General features: G+C 50.3%; 6 protein-coding genes across 6 annotated transcripts; 4 read left to right on the top strand and 2 right to left on the bottom strand.

Annotated features, from left to right (window-relative positions):
* Positions 1–511: 511 nt before the first annotated feature.
* NECHADRAFT_51328 (uncharacterized protein) lies at positions 512–3007 on the bottom strand (the record flags this gene model as incomplete). Its single annotated transcript, XM_003043074.1, has 6 exons — positions 512–1411; positions 1459–1861; positions 1908–2302; positions 2349–2506; positions 2554–2865; positions 2917–3007. 6 exons carry the CDS (start codon positions 3005–3007, stop codon positions 512–514), a joined length of 2259 nt encoding a protein of 752 aa, XP_003043120.1.
* Positions 3008–4141: 1134 nt separating this feature from the next.
* NECHADRAFT_86395 (uncharacterized protein) lies at positions 4142–6028 on the top strand (the record flags this gene model as incomplete). The annotated part of the gene is made up of 2 exons (XM_003043176.1): positions 4142–4626; positions 4696–6028. 2 exons carry the CDS (start codon positions 4142–4144, stop codon positions 6026–6028), a joined length of 1818 nt encoding a protein of 605 aa, XP_003043222.1.
* Positions 6029–6584: 556 nt separating this feature from the next.
* NECHADRAFT_86394 (uncharacterized protein) lies at positions 6585–8893 on the top strand (the record flags this gene model as incomplete). The annotated part of the gene is made up of 7 exons (XM_003043175.1): positions 6585–6603; positions 6742–6838; positions 6898–7360; positions 7412–7606; positions 7656–7966; positions 8155–8176; positions 8279–8893. The coding sequence occupies 7 exons, from the start codon at positions 6585–6587 to the stop codon at positions 8891–8893; spliced, it is 1722 nt and encodes a 573-aa protein (XP_003043221.1).
* Positions 8894–9483: 590 nt separating this feature from the next.
* On the bottom strand, positions 9484–10707 carry NECHADRAFT_86393 (uncharacterized protein; the record flags this gene model as incomplete). Its single annotated transcript, XM_003043073.1, has 1 exon — positions 9484–10707. One exon carries the CDS (start codon positions 10705–10707, stop codon positions 9484–9486), a length of 1224 nt encoding a protein of 407 aa, XP_003043119.1.
* Positions 10708–12393: 1686 nt separating this feature from the next.
* NECHADRAFT_86392 (uncharacterized protein) lies at positions 12394–13695 on the top strand (the record flags this gene model as incomplete). Its single annotated transcript, XM_003043174.1, has 1 exon — positions 12394–13695. The coding sequence occupies one exon, from the start codon at positions 12394–12396 to the stop codon at positions 13693–13695; it is 1302 nt and encodes a 433-aa protein (XP_003043220.1).
* Positions 13696–14341: 646 nt separating this feature from the next.
* NECHADRAFT_86391 (uncharacterized protein) lies at positions 14342–16588 on the top strand (the record flags this gene model as incomplete). The annotated part of the gene is made up of 1 exon (XM_003043173.1): positions 14342–16588. One exon carries the CDS (start codon positions 14342–14344, stop codon positions 16586–16588), a length of 2247 nt encoding a protein of 748 aa, XP_003043219.1.
* Positions 16589–16917: the final 329 nt, after the last annotated feature.

Genomic DNA, 16917 nt, shown 5'->3' with positions numbered 1-16917 from the left:
AGGGTCATAGGCAGGTTTACCCCTTCCTCTTCCAAATCCTAAGTAACAAAAGAGTGCTCCACCTGGCCGAGTGGTTAACTCATAAGACCTTGTACCGCCCCAAAGCCAAATTCTTCCTTCCGTAACAAACCTAAAGACGCGCACTCTCTTTTTTGCATTTTCCCAACTTGACCCGTCAAGACTCTTATAATCAAGGTTAACCCTTTCTCTCCCACCCTAAAAGCACACAAAGTGCTGGCGCCTGGTCAAGTGGTCAATCTCAAAAAGTCCGCTCCTAAAAACAAACCTAAATCCACCTCTGACCAGGCGCCATCTAAAAAACGCAACACCTAAAACCCAATCTTTTGTGCTTTTCAAGCATATGATTTCTGATCTTCATCCTTTTTTTTTTTTTTTTTTTTTTTTTTAGAGCTGAACTTCCGTCGTAGATGGCAGTGGTCACAGCTCAATATCAAGGCATGCCAGGTTGGAACCAAACGATCTATTGCTCTAGTCTTGACCTTTTTACTTATCACAGATTGAAACTCTCCTCAAGAGGGAGACTTCTACTGCTCCCACCCACAAAAATAGTGTAATTGCCAGTCTGGAGAGTCCACTCCTGCTTCACCACATCCCACACACTAAAGTCTCGTCGAGTCAGCTCAAACTGGACCTCAGCCGATGATCCCTTCTCGATAGCCAGCTTTTCAAAGCCACGTAGCTGTTTGGGAGGACTATTGGGGATGGCTACGTAGAGCTGAGCCACTTCCTCGCCACCGACTGGGCCGACGTTAGCGATGGTAGCCTTGACTATGGCAATCGTCTGCCACAGATCCTCGGTTGAGGCAGTATCCCTGATGTTGACCTTGAGAGAAGAATACTCGAACTCGGTGTAGCTAAGGCCAAATCCAAACTCGAATCGCGGAGTAATGTCTCGAGCATCGAACGAGCGATAGTCGAGGTAGACACCCTCAGTAAAATCACACTGCGGGTCCTTGCTACCTGGCTCCAGACCACAAGGAGCATAGGGCGTGTAGTCGCTCTCATTCTTGGCAATGGTGTAGGGCAGCTTTCCCGAAAAACTGGCCTCCCCGTAGAGGAGTTTGACGAGCGACTCTCCACTGTCTTGGCCGGGAAGGTGAGCAATAATAGTCGCCGTGATGTTGGGATGCTCGATCCATTGGTCGACAAGACGGATGCCAGCAGCATGGATGATAACGATGGTGTTGGCACACTTGGATGCCACATTCAGGATCAAGCCATCGCTAAAGTCATCGTGAAGACCGTCGCGATCCCAGCCTTCTGTGGCCATGGCGTTGATAAAGACCAAGCAGACGTCAGATGCACCGTTCACATCGGGGTCGAAGGAAGAAATATCCCAGTTAACCCAGCCGCCGTCCTTGGCGGCTCTCTGCTGAATGGCGCTGAGGGGCTACTCGATGTTAGACAGCTCAATCATCCTGGGTAAACTCTACTTACATCACTGATGTATGGCGGCGAGTTGGCAGCGGCACGTCCACCCGAAATAATGGTTCCTCCTCTAGCCGCTTGGTCGAAATGCTCCTCCTTACCAAGGACAGCCTGGCCCATTTCAGGCGACGAAGTGTATCCAAGCTCGAAGAGAATATCCGCGTTCTTGGTTTCGGGGACGGTAGCATCGTATCCAAAAACAGAGATCATCTTGGGGTTCTCGCGGAAAGGGAGAGCCTTGTCTTCATTCTTGACCAGCACGTGGCCGGCGATGGCACCCTCCATTAGGATCGGCTTCGACTCAGGAACACGTGCGTCAACTTGTTCGTGTGGAAGAGTGAGGTTCTTCATTCCGATACCAGGGGTAGGGAAATGGAGATCCTGGCCGGTGAGGTACCAGGCGGCAATGATTCTGATGGACGTTAGTGACGAGCCGAAGAAATGGGCACTGAACAAACCTGGTAGCCATATCCGTGATGCGTTCCTCGCTGATGGTGCCATTCTTAACAGCCTCTGTGAGATTCTCCCCCCAGTTTCCTCTCAAAGGCATCACCATGTCGAGACCAGCATTAGCACTTGAGAGGCTGTGTCGAGCGTTCCAATCAAGAAGCACAAAGCCATCAAACGACAGCTCAGACTTGAGAATGCCATTCATCAGCTTGCTATTCTCGCATCCGTATGTGCTGTTGATGCGGTTGTATGAGCACATGACCGAGGCAACACCAGCTCTGACACTGTCGACAAAGGGCCAGAGATAGTACTCGTGCAAAGTCTTGTCGTCGATGTTGGAAGAAACTGCCTCGATTCCGAAGTAAGGGCGTCGGAAGGTTTCTTGTTCGTTGGCGATAAAGTGCTGCAAGAATAAGCGTGAACCAAGGGTCAAACTGGATAACACGCACCTTGACGTTTGCAATGACGCCTGCGTCTTGGTGACCGATGATGGACTCGGCGCTCAACTGACCGGTGAGATACGGATCGACAGAAAAGCCTTCCCAGTTGCGACCTCCCAGAGGTGTCCTTCCAAGAGGGCCAACATTAGGGCCAAGCAAGACGTTTACTAAAAACCGTTAGCAGATGTCACGGACCGTAGCAAGGTAAACTCACCTCCTTTCGCCTTGAACTCTTTGCCCATATAATAACCCCTTTGGTATGTCAAGTTCTTATCCCAGCTAGCACCAACATGCAAAGCCGAAGGATAAGAGTTCACAAGATCAGTAGCCCTGACACCGTTCCCCGCATCGTGCAAACACATTCCCGGCCATCCAAGACGAGGCACTGACCCGGTGTTGCCGGCGCAGACATTGTCAGTGTCAACACCCCCTGTGATGTTGACCTTTTCCTCCAGCGTCAGCAACGCTACAAAGTCTCTAGCGCTCGCGTATGCATTCTTCCAGATGCCCTTGCCAGAGCCGGGGGCTGCGGGTCCTGTGAGTGGAGGTTTGTTATTGTTGGAATCAGGGGACTCACGTGACGGCAACACTTCGGGTGAGGGATACTCTGAGCGAGCAGAGACCCCAATCGCCTGCACAATAAGACACAATAGCCCTGAAGACCACATTATGAGCGACGGCATATGGTGGTCATGGACCTTGAAGGTGTCACTTCCTTCTGATATTTATTGTCGATACCTGATATTGGCTGATCGATCAGACTCGTGTCGGGTGCCCGACCATTAACCGACGTGACACCAGGGCGACCAATCGGAAGAGAGCAGACTTCACCGCAAAAACATCCCCGTCCAACCGGAGGAGAATCCGGGTTGCACTGCATCTCCACAGCCAAGTCAACCCCTGAATGCGTCAAGTCAAGATTAAGCGAAAAGAAGAGCCGATGGTGAATCGGAGACTTGATGTTGTATAATTCTTCGCTTCGTGATGGGGGTGAACGAATCGGATGCCGTTATACACGTGTTACGGATGCAGCGGGCCTATACCCGATGATCTTCAGACCTTGTGCCCTTCTTGACTGAAGGCCATCTGACGTCTCGCAACGGACGGTGTACCCGATGCCCTTGGCCACCACGTCTTCGGGCGGTGAGAGGAAACCTCACTAGTGCAAAATCGAATGCATCAAGTCTCCTCATTGATGAAGCAGACTGATAAAAAGGATGATTTAGAAGCAAAAAAGAATAGTTATAGGAAAAGCCCGATGCGGGGGTCGAACCCGCAACCTTGAGATCGCGTACTCGTTGCACTTAGATGCGCAAGCTAAGAGTCTCACGCTCTACCGATTGAGCTAACCGGGCTCAATCTGTTTGGTGATTGGCTGGACCCCTGTGGCAGGCTCAAGATGCTGGCACGTGCCGCTGTCAGTAAAACTCTAGGGTAGATGTTCACGCGACCACGTTGACCGTGATCAACATAAACTCAGGATTGTGTTCGATTTGTGACCCAGGCCAGTCCAGAACCTCGGGACTTGAGCATCGCCTGCGCTAGGACGACTCTTGACGACAAGAAGAGGCAAACTTTTGCGACCTGAAGGGCGTAAATCGATGGGTCACTCTCTGGGCGAGAGCCATATGATAGGTCCCTCAATGCTGACATGCAGGAGTCGCCTACTGCTGCCTTGACCTTCAACCTCGAAATCCAATAGACAACATATGAGTCATCAACGAAGCCACCCAAATCTGGCTTCATCTTGATACCCATTCTCACGATCCTACTCGATCTATCATTTACACCGTCAACCAACAATGCCTTCCCACATCGAATGTCTCCCAAATGAGCTGTTCGAGCCCATATTACTCGACCTGAACTTGCTCGACGTCGCACGGCTCAACCAATCCAGCAAACCTCTCAACAAGTCCTTGGATGCCTACCTGCTCAGGCTCCCAACAGCCACAAGCAGGCTGATGAGATGGGGATGCCAGAATGGGGAGAGATGGGCCATCGAAAAGGCTCTCGCTCACGGTGCCGACATTACTCTCGTCGAAGTTGGTCCTATCGTATCGTCTACCATCTGCCTCGCTGCGCGACGACATCAGTACGATACCATCGAGTTTCTCTTGAAATCGGGTGCGCGACTCAACCCTAGCGGCGTTGATCATCGACAAGAGAGGGCCTTAAAAAAGCGTCTGTTTGAGCCTAGAAACCCGGAGCTGCTACGACTTTTGTTAGAACTTAGGGCCGGGGATCAAATACTCAACCTCCAAGAGGGCCTTGACGATGCACTTCTCAGGTGTGTTAGGCTGGGCTTGGACCACGAAATCTGTCAACAATGGATGGACCTGGGAGCTAATCCCGCGAGCTTACCTGGAAAAACCGACGACCCCCAGTCACCGTTTTCTATGGCTGTTCTATCTGGATCTCTTCCTCTGGCACAATTACTCCTCCCTCCAGGCGCGAACTTGGGTGTTCCCAATGACACTTTGCTATTCGAACTGCCTCGGTATGCATACGCGGATTTGCATCCATGGCATTCTGTACCTATCCTGGCTGCCGCGCGCTCAATGGCAACAACTGGAAAGACAGACATGATGGAAGCACTTCTCGACATGGGTGGAAACATCAACCTCAGCGTCAAATGCCACCTGTCGGCTTTTGGACTTCCCAAACATGATCCGCATCCAGTAAACCCGCTCCTCACATATGTGCTGTCACTGGACCCGAACCAGGATCCGAGATCTATGAAAGTGACTCCTACTGAAGGGATCAAGTATTTTCTCGAAAAAGGCGCCAAGCTCGACAAGCCAATACCAGAGACAGACGACCATGACTCTCCAATTCTTCCACTAATCAGCCTGCTGTGGGAGAAGCACAAAGGCCTCAAATGTCTCCTCAACGACGAGATGTTTGCCGTTTTCAAGGTCCTCATTGAGAACGGCGGGGCTAAGCATGCTGTTTCTACCTTTATTGTGCCGGTTATTCCCGGCTACTATAGAGGGCCTTATCGCCGTCGAATGTACGGGAGGCGTCGAACCGGAAACGGCAAAGACCCCCTTACTGACGACGAGTACCACGTGTTGATGGAACGATGGGGTACTCTGCTCGACTTGATCCTCAGAGATGAAAATTTTGAGATAGGCCTACTAGTGGAGATCAACGACCTCTTCTTTGACTTTATCAAAGGTGTATTCTCGACGACACTGCACCTCACGATAGACGTGACAGAGGAATCTCCCACCAACGACGTGTATGAGTTCACCGATGAGAGCCATCCAACAACCATACAAAAACTCATCGAAAAAGGGGCAAGGCTGGACAGGAAAACTGTAATGGGCCCATCTTACGCCGAGGCCCTCAAAGACGGCGGCTCTACCCTCCTCAAGGACATTTTCGAAGAAGCCGATATAAGTCGCGACAGCTACTACCTACCATCGTGGCGCCCTTGGGCGCGTCTTGACAACAACCTCCAAGCGGCGAGGCAGCGGTCATTCATCGCCATGCTAGTAGCGATGGGGGCGAGGCCGCTTCTCAACATGCCCGAGCCTGAGAAGTATTCGCCTCCTGCGTATGAAAAGCTGCGGGCTGCGTTTAAGGGAGAGATTGCTGAGGGGGAGAAGTTGCTTTGGAATCCGAGATGTGGGTTTTCATGGGATGGGTCTTGGGAGGAGAAGGACACGGATATGAATGATGGATGAGGGACTTGTTGGAGATGAGGTTGTGGTACTCTGGAGTACATTCCTTTGCTTAATGAAGCGATACCAATGAGAGATATTGGACGAATGATGAGGCTGGTTCTCAATTGTGGTGACGAGTTGAGAGTATTTCTGATTCTGTTAGGCGGTTAAACTAACCATACTTGACTTAGAGGACATAGTGTTAGTGTTTTATCCCTGTTATTTTGTCTGGGGAGGGAGACACGACGTTTGATGGGCGATGTGAAACAGTAGCTTCTCAACGACCACCAATCCCGGTCTCGCGCCCTCTTCACCTCTGTTCATGCTCCATGTTCAGCTCAAACACTCATCAAACTGGAGACAATTTCGAGATCATTTTATAAAACCTCGAGATTTATTGACATTCAAGACCTTTTCGCTAACCGTTGCTCAGGTGATTACGATCGACAAGGCTTTAATTCCAAGCATAAGCCGGCAATCCCGCTTCAAACCCACGCCTCGCTTCCTAAAACCGCCTAATTAAAAGACCAATTAATGCTCCCCAGGTGTACAGATGCAAAAAAACTCGTATTTTGCCATGACTAGCCTCTGCGTTAGTAGGTACGCAATGTACACGTACCTCCTTCACCCCACGTGACGTGTCAGTCTCCAGTTTTGCCCCCTTTCCACCTTCTCCCCTTTGAAAATTCTCGTATTTCGTAACGTGTTGTGTATGAACCTTGAAAAAAAAAAAGGTTTCGTTGCAAGAATGAGAATTGCAGACACGAAGCTGGAATGGACCTTTTTCGGTGTGGCGGTTGCACAATTTGTGCTGGTCACGCTTCTTCAAATGTGAGTATCTACCTATCTCTATTGCCTTTCAACTTGACGCTAAGTGAAGTGTGCGATAGATCTGTTCTCGTCAGATATCTAGACTGGGTTAACCCTGCAGTCTATCAAGTTCCCTTATCTTACGTCATTCCCATGGTATTTGTCATACCGACCTTGGGATGTCTCTTCCAAGCTACTGTGGCATTGGATACATGCCGCATCAAGAACAAGATTCAGATATGGGCGCAGTGCGTCATCAACATCTGCCTCTCTGTCACGACGGGAATGCAATATGTGCAAGCCAAGGAAGCGACTGAGAGGATTTTGAAAGGTCACGACAAGGACAAGAATCCCTTTGCGGATAATGATGAGCCGTTTTGGAAGTACACGCAACCAGCTTTGATTGCGTGTATTGTCTTGTTCTCAGCCTGTAGTATTCTTATGGTTGCTCTGGCTTGCTGGCTGCATGTGGAATTCTCATGGACGGTGTATGAACATGTCAGTCCTGATGTCAAGATGAAGGCCAGGCACTTGAGATACCAGGTAAGTGAAGAAGGCATGGGATCGGGGGAGCGTATGCTAACCATTTGAAAGGCGTATCTCGTGTTTCTCAAGATTTCACTTCTCTTTGTTATTCTCTTTGTCGTTGTCTACGGCTTTCTCAATGTCCATTATCAAGAGCCCGAATTTGGCCTGACAATGGCAATCCTACCTATTGCCGTCATACAGGCGGGCCTCGCGGCCTATTGCGTAACTAACGAGCATAAAAAGGGAATGTTTGTGGTGATAGTAAGTACCTCATCTCAGGTGTTATTCGTATGCTAACCCTATTATCAAGGCTTTGCACCTCGGCCTTGTCGGGTACCTCGTCAGCAGGCTGACGATCCTATTCGGAAAGGGACTTCGTTCCAAGACATTGATGAAGGAAGAGATGGTACTATTTGCCGCTATGGGTCTGTTTTTGAGTGCTGTATCAGCGATAGCAGCAGCTATTTGCACGGCGAGTTTCGACAAGGGATTGAAGCCGTTGCTGTTGGGTCAGGAGCCAAGGAATCTTGCACCACCGCAGGAGTTTGAACTGACGAGACCACGGCCTATAAGTGGTGTATTTGCTCGTCCTGAGCGGATGTCTCGTCGCTTTGATATAGAGTAGCCGCTGTCGTGAAGGACTGGGATGTGGAATAAGTTTTGTAATTAGGTGCAATCAATGATGACATACATGCATACTTCACACTTCAATCCATTCCCCCGTTGTCAATTCTTGAAAGAAGCTGTGTGTCCCTGACATGACTCGTGAGTTCGTGGACTTGTGAGTTGACCTTATGCTTATTGGGTAGTCTCTGTGAGTGGATCACGACGGTAAGCCGTAAGAGTCACACAACGCGGCTGCCTGTCATACTTCTGATAGCCAAGCATCCTCTTCCAATTCCCGTTATCAGCACCAACTGGACTTCTTCCAAGTTATACTTCTCAGACATCGTATTGAGTCGAAAACACGGTGCTCACAGCATGGGAGGTCGCAAAGCATCCAAATCACAGAAAGGTGGCCAGAGTAAGGCCGCTGCAGTACTGGTGTTTCCGCCCTTTCTCTTCCTTGGGCCATGTTCAGCTGCATCATCTTCGTCTTTCCTACAAAGCAACGGAATTACTTCTGTCATTTGCATCGGATCAACACCCTCAGAAAGGATCGACGGAGTCACTTACCACCGAATCTCAATGGTGGACTCACCGTCTGCGCCGATATCCGAGTCAATTGAATCAGCCAGCAACATCATTGACCAAGTCGCTGGAGCAGGCGGAAAAGTATTGGTGCATTGCTCTGCCGGAATATCAAGATCTCCCACAGTCATTGCCGGCTATCTGATGACCCGACAAGGCCTGTCACTGAAGGCGGCGTTGGCAGCCATAGTCTCGGCGAGACCAACGGTTTGCCCGAATCCAGGATTCATTGGCCAGCTACGGTATATGGATCAAGAGTTACACGGCCATGACTCTTTGGGCGTTGATGAGCTTCCAAGGAGGACAGAGGATCGCCTTGCAATCCTGGGGGAAGTGGAAAAGGAAACGGAGGGATGATGCACATGAGCCATCAGATGAGGACAAATGAGAACAATGAGAAGCGCCAAGAAATGTGTTGCACTGCAAATTTAACCCCCTCCAGAGGTCAGAGGTAGTAGGACTCGCACAGTCATCACCAAGACCCATGCACAGCCACTTCAACAACGATATCTGTGTAATCTGTACACCCTAAATTCAGCCAATAAGCTGGAACAAATGATGGATTAAATATGAAATACAAGGAGCGGTGTCAATCACATAGAGGCCTTGAAGAGGCGTGGACTCCATTTATAGCCCACCCCGACCGGGGGAGAATGACCTAGCCATGGTTGATATCAGCCTGCCATTAGACTTGAAGGCCCTGGATATTCAGCTATAAAGTTCATTGCTGAGAATAAACACTGCCCATCTGCGATCATGTGTCTTCTCCCTGCCCAGGCCTACGTTGAGTGTAGGTTTGATTCGCTGCGTGCTTCTCCCAAAGGCAACTGCTCATAGGCCAGAGCGGTGCCTTCATCAAACTTGATTCTCTGTTCAAATAATTCCTGGATAGATCCATACGTGCAGAGCTGACAACTCTCATTCGTATTGCGGGGTTTGAAGTCGCTTCACGACGTAGGCAGTCGCAAGAGCGCCAACTCCGGCCAATGCTCCGAAACATCCCAAGCAGAAATCTGATTAGAGTGAAATCCGCGCTCAGAGCCATCATCAAAGGCATCTACCGGGAAAAGCCAGAAGCCAAACGTAGGCCGCACAGCCTTGTCGAGATCTTCGTCTCGGAATTTCGGAAGCGAAGAACCCGCTGTAGTTTTCCAGTCTATAGTAGAAAAGGGCCCGGTCGATTTGTATGTGTTGTTCCAGATTTCGTCTTCTTTCTTTATCCATTTTCTGGCGTCTTCTTCGTTGTATATGCGATCATATGGCCGGTAAGTGAGTAGTATTCGGTATTGGGCCTTTGGTGGGTTGATGCCCATGCCCTCCATTGCCTCTAACCACGAGGTGTACAGCTCATGCGGGTTACCCATGATGGAGAGACTTTTAAAGTCCTTCCTAGCCTGTCGAGGGTCCCGGTCTATACGATCAAAGTTGAGTCCCATGGCCGTGATGGGAAATGAGCGGTTGAAGGAAGTTTCGTGGAGCACGATGGCGCCAGTATCGCGGCCTAGAATCATGCGGGCGATATTTTGAACATACACGAAAAAGACCTCTCTAAGCTGAGAGATGATGTCTTTAAATGCGCTCATGGCTTCGGGGTTGGTGTTTGAAGCTGGCAAAGGAGCGAGGCGGCCTGGATTATTGCCAAGCGTCCTGCGACACAGGGCCAAGTTGCGGATGCCAATGTGTTGTGGATCATACTTGAACTTCAAATCATAGAAGAACTCTATCATGTCCATACTCTCTTGCTTCACGTGTAGAAAGTCGTATTCTGGGTTGAAGTAGAGGGTGCCAGAGACTAAATCGTCACTCCTGGAAGCTCCTTTTGTAAACCAGCATGGTAGATGGACTCGGTAGAAACACAAGGCCGCTGCTCTGGCATCTTTGTTGACTCTTAGAAGCTTGCTCAGCGTCTGATATCCTTCGACCACTGGACGATAGTTCTTTTGACTTTGGTGTGAAGGTGGTCTTGTCTGACCATCATAGCCCAACTTTAAATCGAATGCGGAGGGGTACCGCAAATGAACCTTGAGTATGCGAGGGTGCTCTAAAGAATGCCTCCAGATTTTGAAGCGTAGTTCGGTTGGCAGCTTGGAGAAGAGAGTGAACTCTTTTAGGTCGGCATGGGACTGGGGGGCATCAAGCGTAAAGATCTGGAGATGCGGTTTCGAAGTCATGTTTGCTTGAGACGGTGGCTGAATATCATAGAATGTTTGCAAGTATTTGCATGTATTCAAGGCCCTCCCAACTAACTATGTTGTGGCAATGGCTGTTGCCTACCTATGCTGACGTGTGCGAGTGGCGCAGTCGAAGCGGAGGGTGCATCATCCGCGCACCAAGCAAGATGATCGACATTCAATTCGACCTACGAATGGAAGACCTTGTTCCAGGCTTGAAGGATATGCACGCCCTCACAGGATGGTAGAAACTGAAAAGGGCTATCAAGACGGCGTGTTTTGGTCCAGCATGAAGATGGACAGTTGGAGGCCTAGGACCTTAACCATGGCAGAGTACTTTACTTCTCTCTGAAGGCTCCTCTATAATGATGAAAGTAACAAGCACGTCAGAGTCAACTACCCTACGAACATCTGAATGGTCATATTCTCTACTCTCAATCTCTCACAGAGCAAAGTGGCTACGGCTGCTCAACTGCATGGCATCCAATTTCGACACGACCCGCCAACCAATCAGAGCCACGCCCGGTTAGCTCAATCGGTAGAGCGTGAGACTCTTAGAATGCCTCGGTAACAAAGTTACCATGGTACGAGTACGCGATCTCAAGGTTGCGGGTTCGACCCCCGCATCGGGCTGTTCCTATTATACGATTGCTAGCATGGCTACTTTTTTGCCTGTCTCATCAGCCGACCATATTTTTTTGATCTGGCTAAGTCGCGGAGTTCCCCATAATGCCGAAGGCTATCTGCTCTTGAGTTGGCTTTGCGTGCCTTTGTGCATCGAATCCATTGAGTGACGATCGGTGGGGCCTTGTGTTCGCACGATGTGGAAGAAACGACAGATTCAAGAAGGTCAACAGTCACGACCTCTATCATGACAGTCATTCGATAGAAAAGGATTCAACCCATGATGAATTCTAGTGTGAAAGAAAGCGGCAATGCCTCCACTAGATGGTTGAATTGCGATGGACTCCTTTCATGCTCACCACTCTGGAGTTGCTTCTCCCTCCCACAACCCAACCACACTCACTCGAAAAACAAGTACTTTACTTTTATATAAACATCATGTCACCTGATCCCCCGACTTGAAACCTCTCCCCTTACAAAATCATCTGAAACTCGTCAAGTGTGTTAGGCGCCACCACTAGCCTCGTCTCACAATTCCGTTATACCCGTAGTGGCCCTCTTCCACCAATCGCCCCGGCTCCATTTGCCGTACTAACCGCCCGCCTCTTCGTCTGAACTCGCAAAACCCCTTGAGCGCGTTTGGAAACGTTGCCATTGGTTCTCAAATTGTCCGAACGAACAGTCTCAAAACTGCCGGTTTTCCGACGGCGTCAACTAATCATGGACCGCTTCACTATAGAATCCACTGCAAAGAGGCTTCAGTTACCAAGGAGAGCTATGTTTAAGGGGATGAAACTCGGGGTTCCGCAGCATGATCGTATTCCACCTGATGACGCGGATATCTCTGTCAAGCTATTGTTTCACTCGTTGGTGGCCTCCGAGTTGAAGGCCGAACAAAGGATCCTCTAGGGATATTTTCATGATGTATAATAATGGTCTGCTTTCGCTGCCAAGAGATGTACTCACCAAGGTTGCAGGCCAATCCATTCCATTCCCTGTTCTGTGAACACTCTTTTCTTCTGTCATTGTCTTTTACCCCCTTTAATTTTTATATCCGTCACCATGAAGTCTTCTCTTTTGTTCACCAGCTTCTGGGCCTTCACTCTCGTTTCTGCCCTCCCTACTGTCTCTTCCGGGGCCCATTGTTCAGTTCAGCAGGTCAAGAACACCAACTTCAAAAGAGACGGCACTCGCGCCCTCATCAAAGCCTACAGAAAGTACGGCATCACACTCCCTGAAAACCTGGCTGCTGCTGCAAAGGGAATCCACGGTCGCAGTGATACTGGCAGTGCTGTAACTGTGCCCGTCCAAAATGACGCTGAGTGGTTGACTCCGGTGCAAATCGGGTCTCCTCCAAAGACTTTCCAGATGGACTTTGACACTGGTTCTTCGGATCTTTGGGTTTATGGTCCTCAAGCCGCTGCTGCTGGAGGTGGCCAGACTCAGTACGTCGCGGCTGAAAGTAACACGTCAAAGCAGTTGGATGGTGCATCATTCCAGATCCAATACGGAGATGGAAGTGCTGCTGCTGGCCACGTTGTGATGGATACCGTCTCTATCGGTGGACTCGCTGTGAAAAACCAGGCTGTTGAGGTGGCTGATGAAGTTACCCAATCCTTCCTTCAACAACAGGACCTCGACGGACTCGTTGGTCTGGGCTTCAGTTCCATCAACACTGTCCAGCCCGAGAAGCAAAAGACATTCTTTGCCGGCACCAACGCCCAGCATGGAAATACACTCTTCACTGCAGACCTACAGCAGGATGCGCCCGGCAAGTACAACTTTGGCTTCGTCGACAAGTCGGCTTTCACCGGCGACATCGCCTTTACCGATATCGACTCCTCCTCTGGTCTGTGGACATTCACTTCGACTGGCTTCTCTGTTGGAAAAGATGCGCTCTCTCAAACACCTCTGACTGGCATCGCCGATACTGGAACCTCCCTTCTCCTGCTCCCTGGAGAAGTCAACCAGGCTTACTACTCCCAAGTCAAAGGAGCCCAGTTGGACCAGGCCGCGGGTGGCTTCACCTTCCCTTGTGATTCGGACCTCCCCGACTTTTCCTTTGGCGTCGGCAAGGCAGCCATCACCATTCCCGGCGCTTTCATGAACTTTGCCCCCATCCCAGGAAGTGCATCTGAAAGCCAGGGTCTCAACAAGAGGAGGTATAGACACAGATTTGAAGGACTCAAGGCTCAGGCAGCTGGACAGGGATCGGGTATGTGCTTTGGCGGTCTTCAGTCGAGCGATTCGGCGGGCATCAACATCTTTGGGGATATTGCGCTGAAGGCTGCCTTTGTTGTCTTTGATGGTGGAAATTCGCGGATAGGATTTGCCAAGAAGCCACTCCCAGCCGCTTCAAAATAGATGTTGCCCTGATATAGAGATAGACTGTTGCTGGCTCAACACTGAAAATGCATCTTGCCCAATTCTGCCCTTCATTTAAACATCCTAGCGTGTGTGGCCTTGGCGGGGTCGGCAGATGATAACCTCGGGAAACGACGTACTGAGCCTGCAAATGAATGTCACAGCCTGGTTGATCTCTGGGGAAGGGTCGCTTCAGCTCATGCAATAAGGGACCCTGTGCATTTAATGTCTGGTGATAATGCAGGCACCTGACGTATAGACCCCGGCTTGTCACATCACCAACCCTCGTTAATGTGAAGCAAATAAATGCAGCTAACATTCAGCTCAAATGCAGCCAAGTGAAGACACGAATGTTGATCCAATCAGATGCGACAATTTCGCGCGCTCCTGGCCCATGTCAACTGCGGCTGAAGCAAACTCGCCCAGAACCCATGGCTAGAATGTCATTCCGTAATTAACAGCCGGACGCCATGTGCGCCATGTGTAGGAGCCACTGGCGACATATTGGGTTGCAACCCTCCCTGCATATTAAGTCATGATACTGTCGGGAGATTGTGAACCTGTCGGCAGAGTAATAAATCCCATCAATCGCACAGAATCCCGTCCTCCAGGTGCCAACACCACTGCCCATGTCTTAATCTTCACCATGTCATCCGGACTCCCGTTAAGGCTTCTCTGCCACGACAACGGCAACTTCTTTGTCGTCGACCCTGCTGTTCACCATGTCACAAGCTTCGACATCCTCTCCTACACTTGGGGCCCAGAGGTGGAGCCATACAACTGTCAACTTGGCGGCGTCACCTGGAATGTCAAGATAAATCCCGACAAGCTGGAAGACATCAAGCGATTGATGATGGCGGCCGACGTCAAGTATGTATGGGCCGACTGTGTGTGCATAAACCAGACAGACGAGAACGAAAAGGCAGCGGAAATACCCAAGATGTTTGAGTACTACAAGAATGCCGAGAGATGCCACCTCCTTCTCGACATGGACGAGGAATGGATCCCGCAGAAGATTGTAGACGACCTCAAGTTCATCGACCACGTCCTGTATCACATGCGTGGTGCGGCGCTCGCCTCTGAGGCCGTTGGGCTGACCGGCAACCTTATCCATCGCCTGGATCAATGGGCCAACGCGGAATGGAATTTCGACATAGGCCAGTCAACAGTGAGGTCTGCCGCAATCGACATGGGAGTAATAAACTGCTACTCAACATGCATCAAACGTGTCATATCACTCTTTGACAACGCTTACTTCTCCCGGGTCTGGACCTTCCAGGAGATGATTCTCGGCAAGAACATAACCATGTGGGGGATCAACCCCGAGAGTATCTTTTACATCGGCCAACTCCATACCTGGATGGATCTGGCTATTGACTGCACCGACAAGGCGGTCAAGTTGCGCGATTGGATAGAGAACGGTCGGTTCCTTAAGACGGCAGCGGTCAGCGCTATACTGAGGGTCATTGGAGAGGATATCTTATCCCTCGTCAGCCTACAGACCCAAGTCACAGGGATCAACAGCGCAAGAACCGATATCATCAACGGTGGTTCCTACTGGTGGCGAGAGAACTACAAGGGGATAAGCAACATCTTCTCCGCCATCTCCCTCAAGCCACGAGAGTGTGGACACACTGCCGACATCTTCAGGGGTCTATTGGGCATCTTCAGCGGACTATTCACTGAAGATGAGGTGAAAACGCAACTATCAGGAAGCGACATCAAAGTCATTTCGTTCAACTTCTTCAAGAGACTGTCTACTGAGACCGGGCTGGCATGGACAAGGCTTGGGGTAACAAGCAAAGCAAGAGAGGGCGGATGGAACTGGATTCCAGTAGTGGAGAGTGACAACCAGATCATGACGACCGACTGCTTCGCGGGGGTGCTGACCCTGGGGAGGCTCAAGAGGGAAGGGAGGACCAAAGCACCGGCCGTGACAGGTCTCATCGGAACCCCACGGAAGTTCATGAAGATCCGACTGAGCCAGGGAAATGGAGACTTCCAGTTCATCTTCAAAGGCTGCAACTGTGGCAAGAAGCTCAAGACTGGTTTCCTTAGCAAGGAGCCCATACCCACTTACGACCAGCCCAGAGACGTGGTCAAAGACGAGACAGGCCGGACTCTGGTGCAATGCGCAACCATACTGGGAGCTATTATGGACCCTGGGCGAAACAATCTCGTTGAGTATCGAAGGAGGTTGCTCCAAAAGCTGCATCCAATGTGGGACACTACGGATCCCATGGCGAAACCCGTTGGGTGGGAAGACCGATCTGTCAGTGGCACGTTCTGGGAGAATCCAAACATTATCGGTTTCCGGGCGCATAATCTGTCTATGAACTACAGGATGGTCTCGATAACCAAATGCGGTTCGCGCCTTGCGAATGGAAGCACGGCGAGCATCAACTGTCATGTCACTGTTAATTGTGGATGCACCATAGTCGCCCCATTCGCCCTCATCTTCGAAGCCATAACTGCGGTGGAGGCAAGCTCCCTTGGTAGAACGGCCGTGGCATTAGACGACGACGGTAGGATAGTCCTGCAAGATGGACTAGGGTTGGTGCAAGTCGGGGACGTCGACAAGGCCTTTGACCTGATAGCTTTCTCGGGTGATATACACGCCCACAAGTTGTATGCCGCTAGCTGCAGAAAGAAGAAGGAGACCGAGCCTGTTGGCCATGGAGTGCCTTTGCCCAGTGGCAGGGCTCTCGTGAGGGAGGAGTTTACGCACGACGTCACCGACATGATGAGGAATTATGGGTACGTGCATACTGGAGGGTCGGGGAATTTGCTCTTGTCGAGGAAACATGCCCTTGATCCGTACAAGATCATTGGTGTCTGCATTGATGAGTTTATTGCGAATAAGAAAGGAGAAGGGCCAGTCACGATTCAGTAGGGAAGTCGCTCGAGTTATGGTATCGGGCTTTGCTTTTGTCCAGGAGGACTCGGCTAAAGATGATTATAATATTAGGGAGAGGTGATGGTATGTAGAATCTACCTAGTTGTAGTGAATAGCGAATGGGAATTGTAATTGAGAGCCCGAGTAAAGGTGGAAAGGAGCACGTGTCGAGATAACGGCGAAGTGCAGGTGTAAACTTAAAATTTTGGAATGAGTGGTGGAATCGTGTTAAATAGCAGACGAGGGTGAGATTTCGCCTGCTAAGGAAGTTGAGAAATAAAAGAAAGATAGACCCGAGGGTCTGGCCTGGGCCAACCATGATGTGC

The sequence above is a fragment of the Fusarium vanettenii genome (assembly GCF_000151355.1).
Source record: "Fusarium vanettenii 77-13-4 chromosome 11 genomic scaffold NECHAsca_30_chr11_1_0, whole genome shotgun sequence".
Lineage (NCBI taxonomy): Eukaryota > Fungi > Ascomycota > Sordariomycetes > Hypocreales > Nectriaceae > Fusarium > Fusarium vanettenii.
Note: the sequence above shows the minus strand (reverse complement) of the source record. Positions and strands in the feature narration are given on the sequence as shown.